The following is a 24,430-nucleotide window of genomic DNA, read 5'->3' as shown; positions in this document are numbered from 1 at the left end:
TAGTTTGCATCTGACGTCAGGGCAAAGGCACGGTGTGATTGGTTGCTGACCTGCGCAGTACTGCATTTTTTGTCTGGTTGACAGGACGTCATACGCAAACTAGTCTTTTAATTTGGTCTTCAATTATACACTGGACACAAACTTGGTACATCAATATGGATAATGGATGAAGTATGGTTGGCATACAGCTGACCCTGTAGCATAAAACATGTAGTTTGTTCTATTTTACCATCTTGCTAACATTCATAATGAACTTGAGGGTTTGCCACTGCTCAATTTGATTTTGTTCATCAAACTTTACTGAACTCAGATTGAGCTCATATAGTGGTGGTGTTATCACAGATCTTCAAGATGCAGCAGATTCAGCTCATCAAAGCAAACATCAAGTGGTGTTCTTATCTCCACAAATCTTCAAGATGCAGCAGATCCAATTCATCAAAGCAAACATCAAGTGGTGTTCTTATCTCCACAAATCTTCAAGATGCAGCAGATCCAATTCATCAAAGCAAACATCAAGTGGTGTTCTTATCTCCACAAATCTTCAAGATGCAGCAGATCCAATTCATCAAAGCAAACATCAAGTGGTGTTCTTATCCCCACAAATCTTCAAGATGCAGCAGATTGAGCTCATCAAAGCAAACATCAAGTGGTGTTCTTGTCCCCACAAATCTTAAAGATGAAATCATGTCCTGGAGTTTGCATTTTTGATGCAAAATCTGGTACCATTCGGTGAATCCCATTTCAAGCTCTTACCACATATTGGCTATGTCCTTTCCTTTTTATTAATAACACCTTTTCCATTGTCATTAGTGCCACTGAAAAACAAACACAGAAAAGAAGCTCTATTAAAATACTTGATATTACTACATAAAAATTTTGTTTGAAGTGCAGTGATTTATAGTGTGCTAGAAGCATGCATAAACCTACAAGCCTAGGCACAGTATAGTTCTTAAGGGATCGGATATCAATGCTTGCACAATATTATTTGTGGGACATGAGTGCACATCAGAATATCAAATTGCATTCTGAATATGAGGAATGTCCTTCTGATATCTGATTTTTTTAAATTGGCAATAAAAAACACATTTTATGGCAAATATTTAATAATTGATATTTTCTTAATTTTTCATATCAAATTAAAATTTATAAATCAACTGATATGCACTTGAAGTGTATGTAGCTGGGAGGAAAAGCAGACGATCATTTGAAAATTTTGACCTTTTGTATGAAGATACACATTTTTTCCCCCAAAAGATCGGGAAAAATGTATATCTTTGGGGGATTTGCCATTTGGTCTAATATCATTTGGTCTAATATCCATTTCGTCTACATCCATTTCGTCTAAACCCATTAGGTCTATATCCACTACGTCCAATAATCATTTGTTTGTTTGTTTGTTTACCCAGGTTGGTCCGTGAGGAACACATGCTAATCCATGGAAAACCATGGACCGTTTGGTCCTTTAACCATTTGGTCCGATAATCATTTGGTCCTATAACCATTTAGTCTAATACCCAATAAGTCTAAAACCATTTAGTCTAACAACCATTTAGTCTAATACTCATTTAGGCTATAACCAATAGGTCTAATAGCCATTTGGTCTAATACCCATTTGGTCTACACACCATTTAGTCTTATTAAGCATTTAGTTTATTAATAAATATACGAAATGGTATTAGATTAACTGGTTATTAGACCATACGAGTATTAGACGTAACGGTTATTAGACCAAACGGTTATTAGACTAAATGGTTATTAAATAAATATTAGACCAAATGGTTATTAGACTATATGATTCGTAGACATACCGGTTATTAGACCAAACAATATTAGACTAAATGGACATTAGGCTATATGATTATTAGACTAAGTGGCAATTAGCCTTTCTGGTAATAGACCAATTGAATATAGACTCAACGGGAATTAGGCGAAATGGTATTAGACCAAATGGCAATAGACCTATCTTTGTGACCCAGCATTGCAATTGCAGGTAAGGGAACAAACCAATAGGTCGATGACGTCCTATAAATTACGTTTGTACAAAAAACATCTGTCTGAAGAATGTGTCATTATTATTATTATGTCAAATTTTCAACATTTCATTATTACGTTTCTAGCAGGGAGAGATAGTCTGGTGCCCAAGCCGAAAACCCAAAAGTAGCGTCCGCACAATGTTTTTTTCTTGTTTCTATATCACCAAAAGCTACTGATTCAGAAACTGACTGATGCCACCTCAGCACCCTTGGGCATTTTGAAATATCCAAGATGGCCACCAAAATGGCTGCCATCACATATAAATAGCCATATATAGCTATATAAACAGGAATGGTGATGATTTTAGTGTCTTTGAATATATTTTAGAGGTCAACGAATTCATATTAGTCCTTATCTAAGCTACAGAAGTCTTTATTTAGGCTGAAATCCAATATGGCCGCCAAAATGACCCCCGCCACAGATAAATAGCCATACATCAGCTATAAACAGGTATGGTGATGATTTTAGTGTCTTTGAATAGGTTTCAGAGGTCAACGAATTCATATTAGTCCTTATCTAAACCACAGAAGTCTTTATTTACGCTGAAGTCCAACATGGCTGCCAAAATGACCGCCGCCCCATATAAATAACCATATATCAGCTATATAAACAGGTATGGTGATGATTTTAGTGTCTTGAAATGGGTTTTAGAGGTCAACCAATTCATATTTGGCCTTATCAAAACCACTGAAGTATTCATTCACATTGAAATTCAATACATGTCTTAATATGCCACTACACTGCACCAACTTCCATTTACAAAATCCGTTAAGTTTCCATTGATGTAATATTTTGAATATTTATGTGTAGGACGTGAGTAACCACTGGGAAAAAGACAAAAAAATGTTTAAAAAACCCAACAAAAACTGATGTTGATTTCCCTCGTATATCAGCATAACATAGAAAAATATTAAGGGGTAGGGGAAAATAAATCATCAGAACTCAATATTTTACTCATGATATTGACTTCATCTTGGTATTAATTCTATTTAATTCAATTCAATATGTATACCTAATTGATTGTTCTAACTTTTTAGTATTATTTTAAAGCAAAGCGACCATTAGTTGTCAGGTAGATACACAGAAACTTTGAGAAAAGGGTACGTTTTCTATGTCTAACAGCGTAAATATGACAATATTAAGGGGTAGGGGAAATATAAACTGCCAAAACTCAACTTTTACTCATGAAAATGAATTCATCTTGGTATCAAAATGTATCTAAGTGATTGTTCTAACTTTCTAGTATCATTTTAAAGCAAAGCAACCATTAGTTGTCAGACAGATATACAGAAACTGTGAGGAAAAGGTAACTTTTCTATGTCTAACAGCGTGAAGATGACAATATTACGGGGTAGGGGAAATGTAAACTGTCATAACTCAACTTTTACTCATGAAATTGAATTCATCTTGGTATCAAAATATATCCAAGTTATTGGTCTAGCTTTCTAGTATTATTTTAAAGCAAAGCGACCATTATTTGTCAGCCAGATATACAGAAACTGTGAGGAAAAGGTACATTTCCTATGTCTAACAGCGTAAAATGACAACATTAAGGGGTAGGGGAAATTTGTAACTGCCATAACTCAACTTTTACTCATGAAAATGAATTCATCTTGGTATCAAAATGTATCTAAGTGATTGTTCTAACTTTCTAGTATTATTTTAAAGCAAAGCGACCATTATTTGTCAGGTAGATACACAGTATTTGTGAGGAAAAGGTAACTATTCTATGTCTAACAGCATAAATAAATATGACAATATTAAGGGGTAGGGGAAATATAAACTGCCACAACTCAACTTTTACTCATGAAAATGAATTCATCTTGGTATCAAAATGTATTTAGGTGATTGTTCTAACTTTCTAGTATTATTTCAAAGCAAAGCGATCATTAGTTGTCAGGTAGATACACAGTAGTAACTGTGAGGAAAAGGTAAATATTCTATGTCTAACAGCTTAAATGTGACAATATTAAGGGGTAGAGGACATATAAACTGACTCAACATTTACTCATGAGAATGAATTCATCTTGGTATCAAAATGTATCTAATTGGTTGTTCTAACTTTCTAGTATTATTATAAAGCAAAGCGACCATTATTTGTCAGGCAGATATACAGAAACTGTGAGGAAAAGGTCAATTTTCTATGTCTAACAGCGTAAAATGACAATATTAAGGGTAGGGAAATTTATAACTGCCATAACTCAACTTTTACTCATGAAAATGAATTCATCTTGGTATCAAAATGTATCTAATTGGTTGTTCTAACTTTCTAGTATTATTATAAAGCAAAGCGACCATTATTTGTCAGGCAGATATACAGAAACTGTGAGGAAAAGGTAAATTTTCTATGTCTAACAGCGTAAAATGACAATATTAAGGGGTAGGGGAAATTTATAACTGCCATAACTCAACTTTTACTCATGAAAATGAATTCATCTTGGTATCAGAATGTATCTGATTGGCTGTTCTAACTTTCTATAAACAAAGCGATCATTAGTTGTCAGGTAGATACACAGAAACTGTCAGAAGGAATCGTTCACAAACACTTGTAAGGGGGAGGGGCCTGATGCAAAAAAATTTCATCGCAAAAAATTTTCGGGCCCCCCCCCCTTTACAGACCTCAAAAATTTTAGGGTCCCCTTTTTGACATGAAAATTATGGGTCAACCCCATAGAAAATCATATTTTTGGTCATTTTTTTCAGCCCCCCCCCTTAGGAGGACCAACATTTTTCAGACCCCCCTTTTTGCATCAGCCCCCCCCTTACAACGGTCCCTAAATATGACAATATCAAGGGGTAGGGGAAATATAAACTCCCATAACTCAACTTTTACTCGTGATAATGAATTCATCTAACGTTCTAGTATCATTAGTTGTTATGTAGATACAAAGGAAATGTGAGAAAAAACTTCCATGTGTAACAGTGTCAAATATGGTAATATTAAGGGTAGGGGAAATATTACCATAACTCAACTTTGGCTGCATTAACTGTGAAGGGGAACACGGGAATTCAAATCGTTGCACCAAAATTTGAATGTAGTATACGATTGAGGTTTCTTACGTTAATTGGTGCAATTGGACCATTTTTAAAATTTGACCTTTATTTATGATATTTTTGATATATTCGACGTTATAACCCCTGAACTAAGCTTCGTAGCACTATGACAATTGTCTTCTTTTAAATTCTTAGCGATGAGAGGAACAATTCGAGATTACAACATTACAACATGATAGGATCATTTTTTAGTATTGGCCCCATTATGACCTTCAACCCCTCGTGGGAAACTTAATTGCTTTTAAAATAATGCCAGAAAATGAGAACAATCAAATAGCTACATATTGATACCAAAATGGAATTCATTTTCGTAAGTGAAACTTGTGTTTTGGTGATTTGTATGTCCCTTACCCCTTAATATTGTCATATTTTACGCTGTTAGACATTGAATATTAACATTTTCATACATTTTATGTCTATCTACCAGACAGCTAATGACTTAATTGCTTTTAAAATAATACTAGAAAGTTAGAACTATCAAATAGCTACATATTGATACAAAAAATAATTCATTTTCATCAGTAAAACTTGAGTTTGGGTGATTTGTATGTCCCTTGCCCTTAATATTGTCATATTTTACGCTGTTAGACATTGAATATTAACATTTCCATACATTTTATGTCTATCTACCGGACAACTAATGGCTTAATTGCTTTTAAAATAATACTAGAAGGTTAGAACTATCAAATAGCTACATATTTATACCAAAATGAATTCATTTTCATCAGTAAAACTTGAGTTTTGGTGATTTGTATGTCCCCTTACCCCTTAATATTGTCATATTTTACGCTGTTAGACATGGAATATCAACATTTTTCTCATATTGTATGTTTAACTACCTGAAAACTAATGGTTTAATTGCTTTTAAAATAATGCCAGAAAATGAGAACAATCAAATAGCTACATATTGATACCAAAATGAATTCATTTTCATCAGTAAAACTTGAGTTTGGGTGGTTTGTATGTCCCCTTACCCCTTAATATTGTCATATTTTACGCTGTTAGACATGGAATATCAACATTTTTCTCATTGTATGTTTAACTACCTGACAACTAAGGGATCAAATCAAAACTCGACCGCCGGTTGCCCGCCGGTTCCGGGCGGTTCCGTCCGGTTGGCAGAGGTCATTGGTATATGAATATTCAATAATGCATGAGTAGCAACCGCCGGTTGGTTTAAGCACATAACCGGAGAGATTAACAAAATGTCGATATGTTTATTTCGCGATCACAATAGCGCATACTTGAAATTTCACGGTCGCAATAGCCCATACTTGAAAGTACTACAAGATGATCGATTTTTCTTAGTCGTGTGTCTATTGGCTTGTCACCAAAGCAAATTATTTTTGGAAATGAGTTCTTGTTTATGGTAAAATTGCTTGAATGTATCACCATTGGTTAGATCAGTTAATTTCAGTTCAGAACAGTGTTTCAATGATTTCTATAGGTTAAGTAATTTAGAAGTTTTGTGAATCACATAGGCCTGAATTGGTGATGGACAATTATTATTATTATTTATATACGAAAGGTCATTAGTTCAAATCTGACCAAATATACCAAAAGGAAGATTTTGTCACATCATTTCTGATGACTGAGCAGGGGAGGGGAATACTTGCCACCCTGCCCCCCCCCCTGGCTAATCTCCAATGATGCTGATGAAGGGCGCGGTGCCGAGGGGTGATGGAATTCGCATATATTTTGTCGATCTTGCAAAATCATTAGTTCTTCTTGTTCAGCCCCTCAACGAGCCTGGCCAACATCATTGTAGGCCCAATATACCGGCCTAATATGACCCATCCTACCTCTCCCTCTTCCTCTCCCCTCTCTCTCTTCCCCTTCTTTCTCCCCTTCTCTCTTCTTTTTTCTCTCTTTTCCCTTTTCTAGGGATCGCCAGGGGGTGTCGTACCCCACACCCCATAGAGACGGCCCTGCTTTCTCTCTCTCTCTCCTCCCTCCCTTCTGTCTTTCTTTGTTTCTTTGTTTCTTTCTTTCTTTCTTTCTTTCTTTAAAATAGGTCTTGTCTAACCTGTCACGATGTAAAATAATTAGAAATAAATAGATTAAGTCTCTGCTTATATTTTATCAAAATAAAATTGCTAAAAGTAGCTGCATTGATTGAGAAGAACTCCGAGAAGGAAAATCGATTATTCCTATTTTACAAAATTTGAATAGAAACCACTTGAAATCACTCCACTCATTCACTCGATGATACCAACCGGCCATATGAACCATTGTGAACCAGGGTGTGACGACTGACCTCATTACAGTGTATAATTTAGAACCGACGGAACCGCCCGAACCGGCGAGCAACCGGCGGTCGAGTTTTGATTTGACCCCTAATGGTTTAATTGCTTTTAAAATAATGCCTGAAAATGAGAACAATCAAATAGCTACATATTGATATCAAAATGGAATTCATTTTCGTCAGTGAAACCTATGTTTTGGTGATTTGTATGTCCCCTTACCCCCTTAATATTGTCATATTTTACGCTGTTAGACATGGAATATTAACATGTTCTTACATTTTATGTCTATCTACCTCACAACTAATGGTTTAATTGCTTTTAAATAATACTAGAAAATGAGAACAATCAAATAGCTACATATTGATACCAAAATTTTACGGTACTACACATGAAAAATTGACATTTTTAAACATTTTATGTCTTTCCCGCTAACAATTAATGGTTATTTTGCTTTAAAAGATTACAACAACCAAATAGCTATATATTAATGCCAAAATGAATGAATTATAATGAATAAATGTCGAGTTACGTTGGTTTGTACGTCCCCTAACCTTTAATATTGTCAAATTTTACGCTGTTACACATTGGAAAATTAAAATTTTTATCATATTTTATGTCTATCTTATGGTTTTTCTGTTAAAAATAATACTGGAAAGTTAGAGCAATCAATTAGCTACATGTTGATACCAAAATGAATTCATTATTATGAGTAAAGGTTGAGTTATGGTGGTTTTATTTCCCTACCCTTAATAATGCCATATTTGACATGGTTATACATAGAAAAGTAACCTTTTCTCACATTTTATGGCTATCTACCTGACAATTAATGTTTGCTTTGCTTTAAAATAATACTAACACGCTTTGAACAATCAATTAGCTACATATTAATTCCAAAATGAATTCATTATCATGAGTTGAAGTTGAGTTATGATGGTTTATATTTCCCTACCCCTTAATATTGTTATATACACACGCTGCTACATGTGGAAAAGTAACTATTTGTTTACATTTTCAGTCTATTTTCCTGACAAACAGCGGTTGATCTCACCCCACACATATAAATATTCAAAATATTACATGAATGGCAACTTACCAAACAAATTTTGTTAATAGAGCTTATATAGTTCAGCCGAGTGACATATTAAGACATGTAAAACACCCCAACCCTGAACCCTATACACACCCCGCACCCACCCCCACATACCCACCCCCACCTACCCCAAACCCACACAACACAAACCAACATGCAAGCAAACATGCACATACATAAATATTTGAACCAGAACATCAAAGTTTGCCTAGATATGCTTGATATTAAAAACAAAATTAAAAAAATGGAAACTTAATTAATTTTGAAAATAGAAATTGACACAATAGTAAAATTTGAAGCCAATGTCACAAAAACACCCACCCTACGCATTGTTGTGAAAAATCTGATTTTTCACTAGTGTATGGACTGGCCACTTCAAATCATGATCAAATGAAACCTAGGTTTGCTTTCAAATAATACTAAGCAGTTAGAACAATCAATTAGCTACATATTCATACCAAAATAAATTCATTATTATGAGTAAAGGTTGAGTTCTTGGAGTTTATATTTCCCCTACCCCTTAATTTTGTCCTATTTTTGGTGATTTTATGCGATTATACGTCCATACATAAAATGACCTGTAAAAAAAAAGTGATACCACAATTTGAGTCCACTACCTACCTAGCAGTGATCTAGAGGGTCCATACTAACTACCTATGGTGTCAAACCTTGTATGTAGTGGGGATGAACCAAGTCCTTATTTAGGCCCCCTGTGGGATCTTGCTCCTGGACTACCTGTTTAGATAGCTGATACGTAGCTATTTATTATGTGGTGATGGCCATTTTGGCGGCCATATTGGATTTCAATGTAAATGAAGAATGCAGTGGTTTATATAAGGATACATATGAATTCATTGATCCTTAAAACTTATTTAAAGACACTAACATCATATCTATACCTGTTTAGATAGCTGATACGTAGCTATTTATTATGTGGTGGCGGCCATTTTGGCGGCCATATTGGATTTCAATGTGGAGGAAGATTTCAGTGGTTTATATAAGGACAGATATGAATTCGTTGACCCCTAAGACATATTCAAAGACGCCAAAATCATCACCATACCTGCTAATATAGCTGATATATGGCTATTTATATGTGATGAAAGCCATATTGGCGGCCATCTTGGATATCTCGAAATGCCCAAGGGTGCTGAGGTGGCATCAGTCAGTTTCTGAATCAGTAGGTCTTGACGATATAGAAACAACAAAAAAACATTGTGCGGACGCTACTTTTGGGTTAAGACGATATTTTGGGTCTCGGCACCAGACTAAGAGGGGGTCAGCTGAGAAACGAAACCACTAAGGTCTACAAACCTTAAACAGAACATGAGAAAACACAACCTGTGAAAAGACTCAAACAATCAAACACAGAGTATATACTCACTTGTCATTTTGTTCAGCATTATGAGTAGTAGTGTAGAGTTTTGCAATGCAACTGTCACCACTCTCAGCCCGACCTGCAAATTCTACATGCTTTGTGGAATGGAGGGCATTCATACGATTCGACCAAAGTGACAACAGAGATTGTGGACCTACAAATGCATAAATAATAAACAATTTAAAAATGATTTCTAAATAACATGGTTTATTCTTATAAGAGAGGCATTTCATACATTTCAAAGGTGTGTCATGAGTACATGTAGCAGCTGTGTAAATTCATTAGTATAACAGTTTGTCTCAAAGCTGTGCATTATTACCGTAAACAGATGCATCAGTAGGATTGCAGATAATATTGAAAATCTAACCAAAACTGTGCATTATTAAGTTAAAATTGTTAGTGATGGTGGGAGAAAAAGGGTGGTTTCGTTATGTGACCGACACACTCTGCTTGATAGGTGGTTGTTCCATACCATTTCTTGAAATCCTTACACCCTAAAGCAAGTTGAGTTAGAATTGTTGTTGGGACAAACGCATGTCTAAACATGAAAAATGTGACAGAGCTACTAGGTATTTTGAAGTCAATGCTGATGCTGTTGAATTCGATACCTTTCTGAATTCAGAACTGAAATTGAAAGTTGATGACGATTGAATGTAATCTATCATGGATTATTTCTCTCAAAAGACTTGGATGCAAGGAATAGCTAGTCTATTAAATTAAGGTAGCCTAACAATAATCCTTCAGGTAAATTATGTTATTCCTCTCCACAACCTAACAGTGAGAAATTTAACTTAATATTTATAACTTTCATGTATGTGTAACATGTTTTTTAGTATATTTTAGCATAATCCTTTGCTGCATTGCAAAAAATTTCCATGCCTTTTGGATTGAGGGATTTGTCCTTACCCCTGCCATGCTTGCCTATAGCTTCTGTGACTGACACCCTCTGCTTCTTGATAGGTGGTTGTTCCATACCATTTCTTGAAATCCTTGCAAACTCCACACCAACCTTTGCCACACTTGGATTTCTGCAATGTAAACATCTAACACATTAAAGTTGTTTTCTTTAAACTTCCGTGGTCGTGCCTGTGCGTATCGCGTACACGAGCGTAAACACAAAAGCAATAAACAATCACGCTGATTGGCTGATCAATGCACTTGACAACAAGCCGGCTGACCCATTGGTCTTCGCGCGCGCGTAGTCATGGTAGTAGGCGACCTTGTCACTTCTACGCGATCACAATTCACCAGCGCGTACCCGGACCACGGAAGTTTAAAGAAAACAACTTTACTATCCAAGGATGTATTCTTTTTCTTGCAATTTAAAGTTCAAGGAAAGCAATTTAACTCTTTCGAGAATAAAGAGTTACTTTTAAAGAATTCTACACTATAATGAAAGACAAAGATAAAGACATTTATCGCGTCTGACGTCATCTGTCAATCAAACTCGAGCACGGTTTGTTTACAAGTGTCGTGATGATGACTTGCTGAACGCGGATTTATAACCGGGCGCCCGTATTGTTAATTTTGCACCTTGAAACATGCAAACGATCTCAAAAGTTAGGTCTTTATAGTAGGAAACTTTCTTAACCGAAGGCACCATGTCCACAATGCCTAGAAAAGCTGCTTTTTGCCTTGTTAAAGTACGTAATTTTTCGCCATTTGCTGCTATTCCTTTTCTCCGATCAGCACCAGATAGATCGGTCTTCCTTTTGCGTTGATTAACCTGTGTAAACCAATCAAGGATCGTAATTGACAGTGACATCAGGCCGCGATAAATTGTTTTTATCTCTGTTTCTAATTATATAATTATATTGCTCACTGGAGTGTTTTCACTGGCTCAAACCGGTGTCATCAGCATATGTTATCACTCTGAAAGTCTTTTGTTGCTAGGAATTTTGTTGAACTAAGGGGGACTGGAACATATGTGATGTCAACAAAGGTGCCTCAAGAATATCACTAAGCAACAAATGATATTCAGAGTAATATGATCTGCTGAAGAAGCCAGCTGAGCCAGTGAAAGCAATTTCGTGAGTGGATTGTAGCGTAGTCTTAAAAATCACCCTTTATTATGTCATACCACTTCGTATGAAAATTCATCAACATGTTTCATGAATGTTATAACATATTGGTACTGTTTTGTTATTTTTCTTCTTCTACCCTGCTGTGTATTTCATTACTTTATTGTCTTGCTGTACAACATATAGAGGCCGTCAGCCTTTTCCGCGGGTTCCGCCATCTTGTGAATACTGACATTACGCCTTCGAATTACGCGGAAGTCGTAGTGCGTGACGCACCTCTTCAGTCAAGCGTCAACGCTGTGTTCTTAGCAACAAGGCACTCCGTACCCACAAGATGGAGGCATTGACGTCACAATGACTACCTGAACTGAATACAGCATCTATGTTAAGAGCAATTGCACCTCTGAATAGCTGGTAAAGAAAGCATATAAAACTTGTTATGTGTGTTTATGTATTGGCTGCATATCACACCACAAGAGAAAACTTGGCAAATTTACATCCTTAATGGCCTTATCACACAAAGCAGTCAAAAGGAGTGTGATGGTTTTCTTGTGATGTTACCTCTGTCACTTGTCAGAAAAGCCCTTGCTGATATGTCTATCAGAAATCACTCACTAGCAAGGCCTAGCATCAAATCATAACCAGTTGGCTTCAAAACAACTTTCTAGCGATATCACTAACCACAACTGAAATGCTAGTAGCATCACAATCTTTACCAGCATTTGATCACTAGTGATTTCCCAGTCACTCACTGTGATTGCTAGAATGATATGGGTATTACGACTGAACTACAATGTACTGTCAAGCAATCCATACCTATCTACAGTTGACTTCATAGAAAGATCCTGTGGCATCATGACTTCCGGTTCAGCCTTGACAATGACCTTTTCCGCTGCCCTCTTAGTTGACCCCCTGTTAGGGTCATCTAAGGCAGGTTTCCTGCAATCTAGTAGACATTCTAGTACTTGTTGATGTGCTGGTGATGTTGTGCTGGCTGCTCTTACTAGGACCTCCATCTCCGACCACATCTGTCTGTATTGCTCATCTCTGTGAATTACAATATACATGTATATATATCAATTGCTACACATGAAAGAAGAATCACACAGTGAATAGTGTGCTTGCACCGCAAGCGAGAGGTCTGGGGTTCAATTCCCCACACCCGCAGGTATTTCCAGAGTTTTTTCTTTGGTTTATCTTCCTATGCATGTTATGTTTCCATTGTAATTTCATGTTTAATTGTGCTAGTGTGCGATGCATGATTCTGTCCCCTGTATAAGGGTCGAAAACAAACTTTCTTGTATTTTTCAGTGTATTTCAATAGGATGTTTATTGTGGTGTGCCCACTTAATGGAAAGATACATGTGCGCCACATCGTGAGGCTCTTTCGTTAAGTTTTGTAACTTCAAAACCAAGTCTTTTGAAACAGTCAAAGAATGTTATAGAGACCCCTAATGAATGCAAAATTAACTTTGGTCATATCAGTTGCCAAGGAAATCACACCATTCCTGATTCATCAAATCAGACATCATGAACTGTACCAAAAACAGGCTAAAATTAAATAAAGTTGCAGAAATTTTGACTTTTTTGTTTTTGTATGTATAAGGTACTTGAAAATTAATTTGTTGGTCCTTGGAATCGAGGTGGTCTTTGTAAAAATAATCTCATGAATGAATGAATGAATGCCAAGTTTCAAAGTTTCCATTCCTCATTTTGCTTGATTGTTTCATTATTATTGACCTGACAACTGTGGCAGCCTCAAAATGAGTGCCCTGAAAAGATTCATTTCAAGGCCTAATAACATGGCAATTTTACGTAAATGATATTCTACATTATTAAAAGAGAAATCAATTCAGATCAACAGCACTGGAATGGTAAAACTGATAAAGTGAGCCGTTCTATAATTCTATAGTACTTACTTCTTTGGTCCCTTTCCTCTGAATCCAATTGAAGGCACTGGTAAAGATTCATTCTTGGATTCCATGCTGACTAAATGATAGATGACTTTCTTGCAATCTAGTACTTCCATATCATCTAACACAGGCTTGGTTATCAGTGATTGTAATGGTTCTATAGTACTTACTTCTTTGGTCCCTTTCCTCTGAATCCAATTGAAGGCACTGGTAAAGATTCATTTTTGGATTCCATGCTGACTAAATGATAGATGACTTTCTTGCAATCTAGTACTTCCATATCATCTAACACAGGCTTGGTTATCAGTGATTGTAATGGTTCTATAGTCTGCAAGCAAGTACAAATTGTAATTGGTGTTGGGTGTCAGGGTTATCCTTTATCACCAAACCTGGTTTCCTTCACATAAATTACATTGCAATCAGAAGGAATATTTCACTACCTGTTACATAGTCAAGAAATGCATTACAAATATGTGCCACATCGTAAATAAGTAGACGTAACAACAAACTACTTATTTTTGAATTGGGGTAAACCTTGGTAAGTGTTAGCGCATCTTTCCACACACACGCCCCCACACACCGCACACAGCTGTATAACCAATTGCCACATGCCAACAGCGATACACTCTTACTAGAAACACACACATTCAAGTTGTATTTCCCATATCGCAGACTCTAAACGACGAGTACGGACAGACCAAATACCCCTCACTGTGGCCGATGTTTATACAGAGTTTTTATGCTATTTTTGATTCAATAATACTGCCCAGCAAGTGAGGATGAGTGCATTCCTGAGTGTCTGCTGTTATACATCAATATCTCATGTGCTCTCCATATTTTACATGTTTACAAGAGCACCCCAACATGCACAAAGCCCAACTTGACCATAATAAACAGACTCATTGCTTACAAATCTTATGCAGTTTGTTATTGTTATGAAGAACTTTTATTAAAAGAAGGACTAATTTGTTTTTAATTTTCTATTATTCATATGATTAAATATCCTTTAATATAAATACTCACTGTTGGCATGTTGAAAATAATGGTATCACTTATGACCATTGGCCAGTGTCTGGTCATTCTTTCTAGTTGTGATTTGGCTGTTGAGATAAAACACACCAAAAACATAAATAATGATATACAATCTCAAACAACCACAAGTGACATCCACAACAAGATGGCACAACAAACGATATACTTGACCTCAGCAGCATAGCCAGCCTTTTAGTGTTGAGGGGCAAAGCCAAATTTTTGCCCCCATTTGTTACTCTTTGTCCCATTTTTAGTCATTTTATGACACTTTACTCTTTGCCATCCCCATTTCATCCCTGAAAATTTTCTGTGGGTGGGGGGATTCCCCCAGCCCCCTGGCTACGCCACTGCCTGTCATGTGCACAAATCTTACCCATGGGGATGTAAGGCACCATTAATTTCGTGCTCAGGCACTGCAGCAGAATTTTTTTTGACGAAAGAGACAAAAGGCAGACACCCTCCACAAAAACATTACAATAGATTGGTCTTACAATAATCATGTTTGTTGTTGTTGTCGCAGGTGAAAAGAAAACATGGACAGTGTATGTTATATGTCTGTTTTAATTGTCAAACATACTTTCATTCTCATTTGATGTCAATCATCTTACCTCTATCTATTGCTGGCTCCTCCTCCATTTCAGGCATTTCTTGACATGGTGCAAGCCTATTCTCTCTCATAAACTCTCCAAAATCAGTGATCCTATAATCAGTAACCCTGCCTCCACATCCCTCACTGATTGATGGTGGATCCTCTAATTGTGACCTGACTGTAGATAGACTATGTAAGAAGATCTCACCGCCATGACTGGCTAGCATGTGAGATGTGACTTTGGTGCCTAGTTTGCGTGGCTGCTCCAACATGACTTGACGTCCATTTAGTAAAAAGTTTGTTAGGCACAGGGATGGTCTGCTATTCACCTGCGTAAGTAGGAATAATAGTGGATTTTAGTAATGAACAAAATATAGAGAACAAAGAAATGACTTCATCAAGTGTGGTCTGTTATATTGACACAAACATGTTAATAAAGTACCAGAGCTCTGATGGATATTTCCCCATTTTGCATATTATTACATTAGTTAAACTGAAGGAAATGCAGTGTTACTTTTATGTGTTACTGCTACATGAAGTGATACTGGTGTTTAAAACTAATGAGATTCAGTTGTACATAAATACTATAAAGTTGTTCTTGATTTAATGTAGTTAATACTGGTGATATGTACTTTGTAATGTAATTAGAGCAATTCACATTACAGTTGTATCCTAGTATGATTTTAAATGTTTAGGGGCCCATGTGTTCAGATAAAACCTGTAAAACAAAGCATGTTAAGGCCATAAAGGTTTTGCAAGATGTATAGCAAAAGGCATCCAGAATATATACTGATACTTACATCACCAGGTGATATTCTGTAGGTCCCTGTGCAATACAATAATTCTGTAAAACAAGAAAAGGGGCAAACATTACAGTCTGATTTAGAGACTAAAATTTTTGTGTTTTTACTATCCTCTACCGTGTGATAGACGACAGGCATGTCCAATATTTTGAGTAGTGGATGCCGGCAGTGGGTTGCAAGATCTGGTGTCATTCTCTTGACTGCACTGATCTAAGTAAATGGACAATGGAATACTTCTAGCTCTCAATAGGACTGAACAGGTAGGTGGTGCCACTGACTCAGGGGCGTAGCCAGCTTTCTTGGTCGGGGGGGCAAAATAAAATTTAGAGAGCACAGACAAAAAAAATTGCAGTTGCATCATACAATACATACCGGTTTTGTTTTTAAGAGAGACGATGTTACACTATTTTTTGCCCCTGATCGGGATGAAAAAGGACTTTACTGTGACAATGTGCGTGCACAGCGTGCAAACATTTTGTATTTTACACTATTTTGGCCCATGAACAGGGTGTTTTACACTATTTTGGCCCATGAACAGGGTGATCTTTTCCTTTGCCCTCCAGATTTTCTCTTTCATTTTTTTGTCAGAAGGGCACTTTTTTCTTTCAATTTTTGTCAAGGGTACACTCTGCCCACCCCCCCTATGCTACTTCACTGACTACAGGATACTTACTACCACTAGATGAAGCTAAGTTGACACCATTTAAGAAGTACTATGATTTCCATCATCATTCCTAAACTATCCCCAGCTGTCACTTCTATAATCAACAGACCAAGAAGTCCTAAGCATCCAACTTACCCCCAGATGTAGCCCTTGGTTGACACCATTTCAACAGTACACTCTGATTGCCATCTGATTTAGCAGGTGCTGATGCAGCTGAATTACCACTAGATGTTCCTGCAGTACTGCTGCCATTAGCAGCAGCCTCAGCAGCAGAAGACAACTGTTGTAACTCTTCCAACTTGTGGATTTCAACATGGGCACTTTTGTGATGCAAGAGATCAACATCATAGTTGGCTGAACTACTGGCATTCTGCTCCTCCTATGAAGAGGTGAAATGGACAAAACATTTAAACAAATTTGCAAGTTAGTATTGTTTTGTAACAATTATTTAAAACTACATATGCAATTTTCTAATATAACACCACCCATTCTCTTGTGTGTAATTGGTAAGAAGTCCTTTCAAAATAATGTGATACAAACTGATGAAAAATCTGTTGTGGTGTCATGTATGATACATTTTCCTGATTTGCCACAATAGGTACAGATTTGACCATTGTTAGGTACAGATTTGACCATTGTTTACCTAAATTGTGTATTGCCATCTTGTATAGAGCAAATCAGTTCATTGGTCAAAAATCAAAACTCTCATCACAAGGTAATGGAGAACATTCCAAATCAAGTGTCCAAGATTTAATCATATTATACAGTGGTTCATCACAAATTAACAACTTTGCACCTGACGCATCTGCATATTTTTATACCACTCTTTAGCTGCCCTCAGGATATAAAAGCATGTGGATGTGTGGTTGCATTGTTGTTAATTTCTGATGAATCACTGTGTAACATGATTGAATGATTTAATCACTCAGGTGGGACTCATAATATCGTAGACTGATATAGAATAGCGTACAAACAGATTGGCGCACCACCTACGCTAACCGCGTTTTGCGTATTGCTAGTATAGAATATCGTACAAACAGCTTGGTACACCATGCCACCTACTCTAACAGCGTTTTGCGTATTGCTTGACCGACGCGTCCTCTTGTGAATTTACACAGGCATAATATAATTCTCGCCTATTACAAGCTGATCATAGTATATAAACAGACAGACAAGCTACCTACCTTCATTGGGATGCCAGTGATGATAGTAATAGATAAATCATAATGGTCAAGTAGTAACCTATTCATCTTACTGGCTAGGTATCGACCACATCTAACAGAATGCACCTGGCATGTCAGATTAGGGTTAACTGTGTGAGGTTTCTGGTAACAGACACACCAGCAAAAAGTTACCTACCTTCATTGGGATGCCAGTGATGATAGTAATAGATAAATCATAATGGTCAAGTAGTAACCTATTCATCTTACTGGCTAGGTATCGACCACATCTAACAGAATGCACCTGACATGTCAGATTAGGGTTAACTGTGTGAGGTTTCTGGTAACAGACACACCAGCAAAAAGTTACCTACCTTCATTGGGATGCCAGTGATGATAGTAATAGATAAATCATAATGGTCAAGTAGTAACCTATTCATCTTGCTGGCTAGGTATCGACCACATCTAACAGAATGCACCTGACATGTCAGATTAGGGTTAACTGTGTGAGGTTTCTGGTAACAGACACACCAGCAAAAAGTTACCTACCTTCATCGGGATGCCAGTGATGATAGTAATAGACAAATCATAATGGTCAAGTAGTAACCTATTCATCTTACTGGCTAGGTATCGACCACATCTAACAGAATGCACCTGACATGTCAGATTAGGGTTAACTGTGTGAGGTTTCTGGTAACAGACAGACCAGCAAAAAGTTACCTACCTTCATTGGGATGCCAGTGATGATAGTAATAGATAAATCATAATGGTCAAGTAGTAACCTATTCATCTTGCTGGCTAGGTATCGACCACATCTAACAGAATGCACCTGACATGTCAGATTAGGGTTAACTGTGTGAGGTTTCTGGTAACAGACAGACCAGCAAAAAGTTACCTACCTTCATTGGGATGCCAGTGATGATAGTAATAGATAAATCATAATGGTCAAGTAGTAACCTATTCATCTTACTGGCTAGGTATCGACCACATCTAACAGAATGCACCTGACATGTCAGATTAGGGTTAACTGTGTGAGGTTTCTGGTAACAGACACACCAGCAAAAAGTTACCTACCTTCATTGGGATGCCAGTGATGATAGTAATAGATAAATCATAATGGTCAAGTAGTAACCTATTCATCTTGCTGGCTAGGTATCGACCACATCTAACAGAATGCACCTGGCATGTCAGATTAGGGTTAACTGTGTGAGGTTTCTGGTAACAGACACACCAGCAAAAAGTTACCTACCTTCATTGGGATGCCAGTGATGATAGTAATAGATAAATCATAATGGTCAAGTAGTAACCTATTCATCTTGCTGGCTAGGTATCGACCACATCTAACAGAATGCACCTGACATGTCAGATTAGGGTTAACTGTGTGAGGTTTCTGGTAACAGACAGACCAGCAAAAAGTTACCTACCTTCATTGGGATGCCAGTGATGATAGTAATAGATAAATCATAATGGTCAAGTAGTAACCTATTCATCTTACTGGCTAGGTATCGACCACATCTAACAGAATGCACCTGACATGTCAGATTAGGGTTAACTGTGTGAGGTTTCTGGTAACAGACACACCAGCAAAAAGTTACCTACCTTCATTGGGATGCCAGTGATGATAGTAATAGATAAATCATAATGGTCAAGTAGTAACCTATTCATCTTACTGGCTAGGTATCGACCACATCTAACAGAATGCACCTGACATGTCAGATTAGGGTTAACTGTGTGAGGTTTCTGGTAACAGACAGACCAGCAAAAAGTTACCTACCTTCATTGGGATGCCAGTGATGATAGTAATAGATAAATCATAATGGTCAAGTAGTAACCTATTCATCTTACTGGCTAGGTATCGACCACATCTAACAGAATGCACCTGACATGTCAGATTAGGGTTAACTGTGTGAGGTTTCTGGTAACAGACAGACCAGCAACAAGCTACCTACCTTCATTGGGATGCCAGTGATGATAGTAATAGATAAATCATAATGGTCAAGTAGTAACCTATTCATCTTGCTGGCTAGGTATCGACCACATCTAACAGAATGCACCTGGCACGTCAGATTAGGGTTAACTGTGTGAGGTTTCTGGTAACAGACAGACCAGCAACAAGCTACCTACCTTCATTGGGGTGCCAGTGATGATAGTAATAGATAAATCATAATGGTCAAGTAGTAACCTATTCATCTTACTGGCTAGGTATCGACCACATCTAACAGAATGCACCTGGCATGTCAGATTAGGGTTAACTGTGTGAGGTTTCTGGTAACAGACAGACAAGCAAAAAGTTACCTACCTTCATTGGGATGCCAGTGATGATAGTAATAGACAAATCATAATGGTCAAGTAGTAACCTATTCATCTTGCTGGCTAGGTATCGACCACATCTAACAGAATGCACCTGACATGTCAGATTAGGGTTAACTGTGTGAGGTTTCTGGTAACAGACAGACCAGCAAAAAGTTACCTACCTTCATTGGGATGCCAGTGATGATAGTAATAGACAAATCATAATGGTCAAGTAGTAACCTATTCATCTTGCTGGCTAGGTATCGACCACATCTAACAGAATGCACCTGACATGTCAGATTAGGGTTAACTGTGTGAGGTTTCTGGTAACAGACAGACCAGCAAAAAGTTACCTACCTTCATTGGGATGCCAGTGATGATAGTAATAGATAAATCATAATGGTCAAGTAGTAACCTATTCATCTTACTGGCTAGGTATCGACCACATCTAACAGAATGCACCTGGCATGTCAGATTAGGGTTAACTGTGTGAGGTTTCTGGTAACAGACAGACAAGCAAAAAGTTACCTACCTTCATTGGGATGCCAGTGATGATAGTAATAGATAAATCATAATGGTCAAGTAGTAACCTATTCATCTTGCTGGCTAGGTATCGACCACATCTAACAGAATGCACCTGGCATGTCAGATTAGGGTTAACTGTGTGAGGTTTCTGGTAACAGACAGATCAGCAACAAGCTACCTACCTTCATCGGGATGCCAGTGATGATAGTAATAGACAAATCATAATGGTCAAGTAGTAACCTATTCATCTTACTGGCTAGGTATCGACCACATCTAACAGAATGCACCTGACATGTCAGATTAGGGTTAACTGTGTGAGGTTTCTGGTAACAGACACACCAGCAACAAGCTACCTACCTTCATTGGGATGCCAGTGATGATAGTAATAGACAAATCATAATGGTCAAGTAGTAACCTATTCATCTTACTGGCTAGGTATCGACCACATCTAACAGAATGCACCTGACATGTCAGATTAGGGTTAACTGTGTGAGGTTTCTGGTAACAGACAGACCAGCAACAAGCTACCTACCTTCATTGGGGTGCCAGTGATGATAGTAATAGACAAATCATAATGGTCAAGTAGTAACCTATTCATCTTACTGGCTAGGTATCGACCACATCTAACAGAATGCACCTGACATGTCAGATTAGGGTTAACTGTGTGAGGTTTCTGGTAACAGACACACCAGCAAAAAGTTACCTACCTTCATTGGGATGCCAGTGATGATAGTAATAGACAAATCATAATGGTCAAGTAGTAACCTATTCATCTTGCTGGCATTAGGTATCGACCACATCTAACAGAATGCACCTGACATGTCAGATTAGGGTTAACTGTGTGAGGTTTCTGGTAACAGACAGACCAGCAACAAGCTACCTACCTTCATTGGGGTGCCAGTGATGATAGTAATAGACAAATCATAATGGTCAAGTAGTAACCTATTCATCTTACTGGCTAGGTATCGACCACATCTAACAGAATGCACCTGGCATGTCAGATTAGGGTTAACTGTGTGAGGTTTCTGGTAACAGACAGACCAGCAACAAGTTACCTACCTTCATTGGGATGCCAGTGATGATAGTAATAGACAAATCATAATGGTCAAGTAGTAACCTATTCATCTTACTGGCTAGGTATCGACCACATCTAACAGAATGCACCTGGCATGTCAGATTAGGGTTAACTGTGTGAGGTTTCTGGTAACAGACAGATCAGCAACAAGCTACCTACCTTCATCGGGATGCCAGTGATGATAGTAATAGACAAATCATAATGGTCAAAAAGTAGTAACCTATTCATCTTACTGGCTAGGTATCGACCACATCTAACAGAATGCACCTGACATGTCAGATTAGGGTTAACTGTGTGAGGTTTCTGGTAACAGACACACCAGCAAAAAGTTACCTACCTTCATTGGGATGCCAGTGATGATAGTAATAGATAAATCATAATGGTCAAGTAGTAACCTATTCATCTTGCTGGCTAGGTATCGACCACATCTAACAGAATGCACCTGACATGTCAGATTAGGGTTAACTGTGTGAGGTTTCTGGTAACAGACAGATCAGCAACAAGCTACCTACCTTCATCGGGATGCCAGTGATGATAGTAATAGATAAATCATAATGGTCAAGTAGTAACCTATTCATCTTACTGGCTAGGTATCGACCACATCTAACAGAATGCACCTGACATGTCAGATTAGGGTTAACTGTGTGAGGTTTCTGGTAACAGACAGACCAGCAAAAAGTTACCTACCTTCATTGGGATGCCAGTGATGATAGTAATAGACAAATCATAATGGTCAAGTAGTAATCTATTCATCTTGCTGGCTAGGTATCGACCACATCTAACAGAATGCACCTGACATGTCAGATTAGGGTTAACTGTGTGAGGTTTCTGGTAACAGACACACCAGCAAAAAGTTACCTACCTTCATTGGGATGCCAGTGATGATAGTAATAGATAAATCATAATGGTCAAGTAGTAACCTATTCATCTTGCTGGCTAGGTATCGACCACATCTAACAGAATGCACCTGGCATGTCAGATTAGGGTTAACTGTGTGAGGTTTCTGGTAACAGACAGACCAGCAAAAAGTTACCTACCTTCATTGGGATGCCAGTGATGATAGTAATAGACAAATCATAATGGTCAAGTAGTAACCTATTCATCTTACTGGCTAGGTATCGACCACATCTAACAGAATGCACCTGACATGTCAGATTAGGGTTAACTGTGTGAGGTTTCTGGTCCTTGACATGGGCATCAGCATCAACTGGGAATGTATTTATTAATACACAGTCACACATATCTATTGGAAGCAAACTGCAATGTAAAAGAAATATAAAATATACAATGCCGGTTACATAATTGATCTTTTGTTTCACCCAATGATGCAGTTTAACAAGTGTGAATAGGGGTGATTTGGTGTGTGTGTGTATTATTTGGGGTGATTGTGTTTGGAAGTAAGAGGTGTGCTTAAGAGGGGGTGAGGGGATGTGTGTATGTGAGGATAAGTGTGGCGATAAGATTAGTTAAGGGGTTTGCTTTCATAATTATGTGCTATATAATATTTGTGTTTCTCTTATGCTTATTTGATGCTTATTTGATTTGGTGTGTGGCGCGTATTATTTGGGGTCACTGTGTTTGGTAGTAAGAGGTGTGCTTAGGAGTCGAGTGGGGGTGTGTGTGAGTGTGGTGTGATGGGCTGAGTGTGGAGATAAGCTTTTATAATTATGTGTAATATAATATTTTATGTTTTTCTTATGCTTATTTCTTGTAATATTATATTTTAATAACATTTATGTGTAATAATAGTAAATAATTTTGATGTTTTAAAATTGTAAAAAGTAATGCAATTTGGCTATTTGCCACAATGTTATTTTGAATAAATATGAAATGAAATGAAATGAAATGGCTGTGAGAAGTTTTGGATTGTTGACAAACATCTGCTTCAAGAGTAAATCAGAATATCTATTGCCTGTCACATTATGATAAAGTAGAAGGGAGATGGTAAACAAATATTGAATGTTTATGAGTTCAATGGTAAGAATATTTTCATAAATATGGACTGTTCCATTCAATAAGGCTTTGCCGAGTTGAATGGAACAGTTCATATTTCACCAAATAGAAGTATTCTTTTCATTGAACGAATAAAAACATTCAATATTTGTAAATAAACTCATATATAAGTTCCCTTGTTTCCACTTAATTTTATTAATAACCAGGAAAACAAAATAAATCAAAAGATATCTAAATGCATATTTATTTTAGAAGCAACACCCGCACCTTTAATTGGTGAGTTGACGTGGAAACCTCATGCTATACGCTCACACGTCTGTCTGCATTACTATGAAAAATGATTATTGCACGGACATGGATTACAACAGTCCTTTTGCAGCTGGCCACTAAAAATAGCAGAAATAATCAATAGTAGTTGGCCAATCAAATGACAAGAAACTTTGTATCAGTTATATAAAAAGAATTAAATGATTCTTTCATTGTCTATTTTCTTTTACTATAACATTTGACAATGAAACATGAACATCGCCGAAGTACATGTAAAGAACAACTGTGTACATTCATTTCTTTGTTGACATTTCAGATACCCTCAACAGGAAGA

The 24,430-nt window shown here is 37.2% G+C and overlaps 1 protein-coding gene across 1 annotated transcript in view; it reads right to left on the bottom strand.

The window, feature by feature from the left end:
- Positions 1–538: 538 nt before the first annotated feature.
- LOC140148409 (integrator complex subunit 13-like) overlaps positions 539–24,430 on the bottom strand; it is a 33,409-nt gene continuing 9,517 nt past the window's right edge. The window contains exons 6-15 of the mRNA XM_072170339.1: positions 22,914–23,133; positions 16,960–17,203; positions 16,158–16,201; positions 15,377–15,686; positions 14,760–14,836; positions 13,907–14,064; positions 12,640–12,870; positions 10,709–10,830; positions 9,809–9,956; positions 539–815 (exon numbers count right to left, since the gene is read on the bottom strand). Of these exons, the coding sequence (XP_072026440.1) occupies positions 764–815; positions 9,809–9,956; positions 10,709–10,830; positions 12,640–12,870; positions 13,907–14,064; positions 14,760–14,836; positions 15,377–15,686; positions 16,158–16,201; positions 16,960–17,203; positions 22,914–23,133 (1,606 nt within the window). The 3' untranslated portion in view covers positions 539–763. The remainder of the gene's footprint in view (positions 816–9,808; positions 9,957–10,708; positions 10,831–12,639; positions 12,871–13,906; positions 14,065–14,759; positions 14,837–15,376; positions 15,687–16,157; positions 16,202–16,959; positions 17,204–22,913; positions 23,134–24,430) is intronic.

The sequence above is a fragment of the Amphiura filiformis genome, chromosome 3, assembly GCF_039555335.1.
Source record: "Amphiura filiformis chromosome 3, Afil_fr2py, whole genome shotgun sequence".
Taxonomy (NCBI): Eukaryota; Metazoa; Echinodermata; class Ophiuroidea; order Amphilepidida; family Amphiuridae; genus Amphiura; species Amphiura filiformis.
Note: the sequence above shows the minus strand (reverse complement) of the source record. Positions and strands in the feature narration are given on the sequence as shown.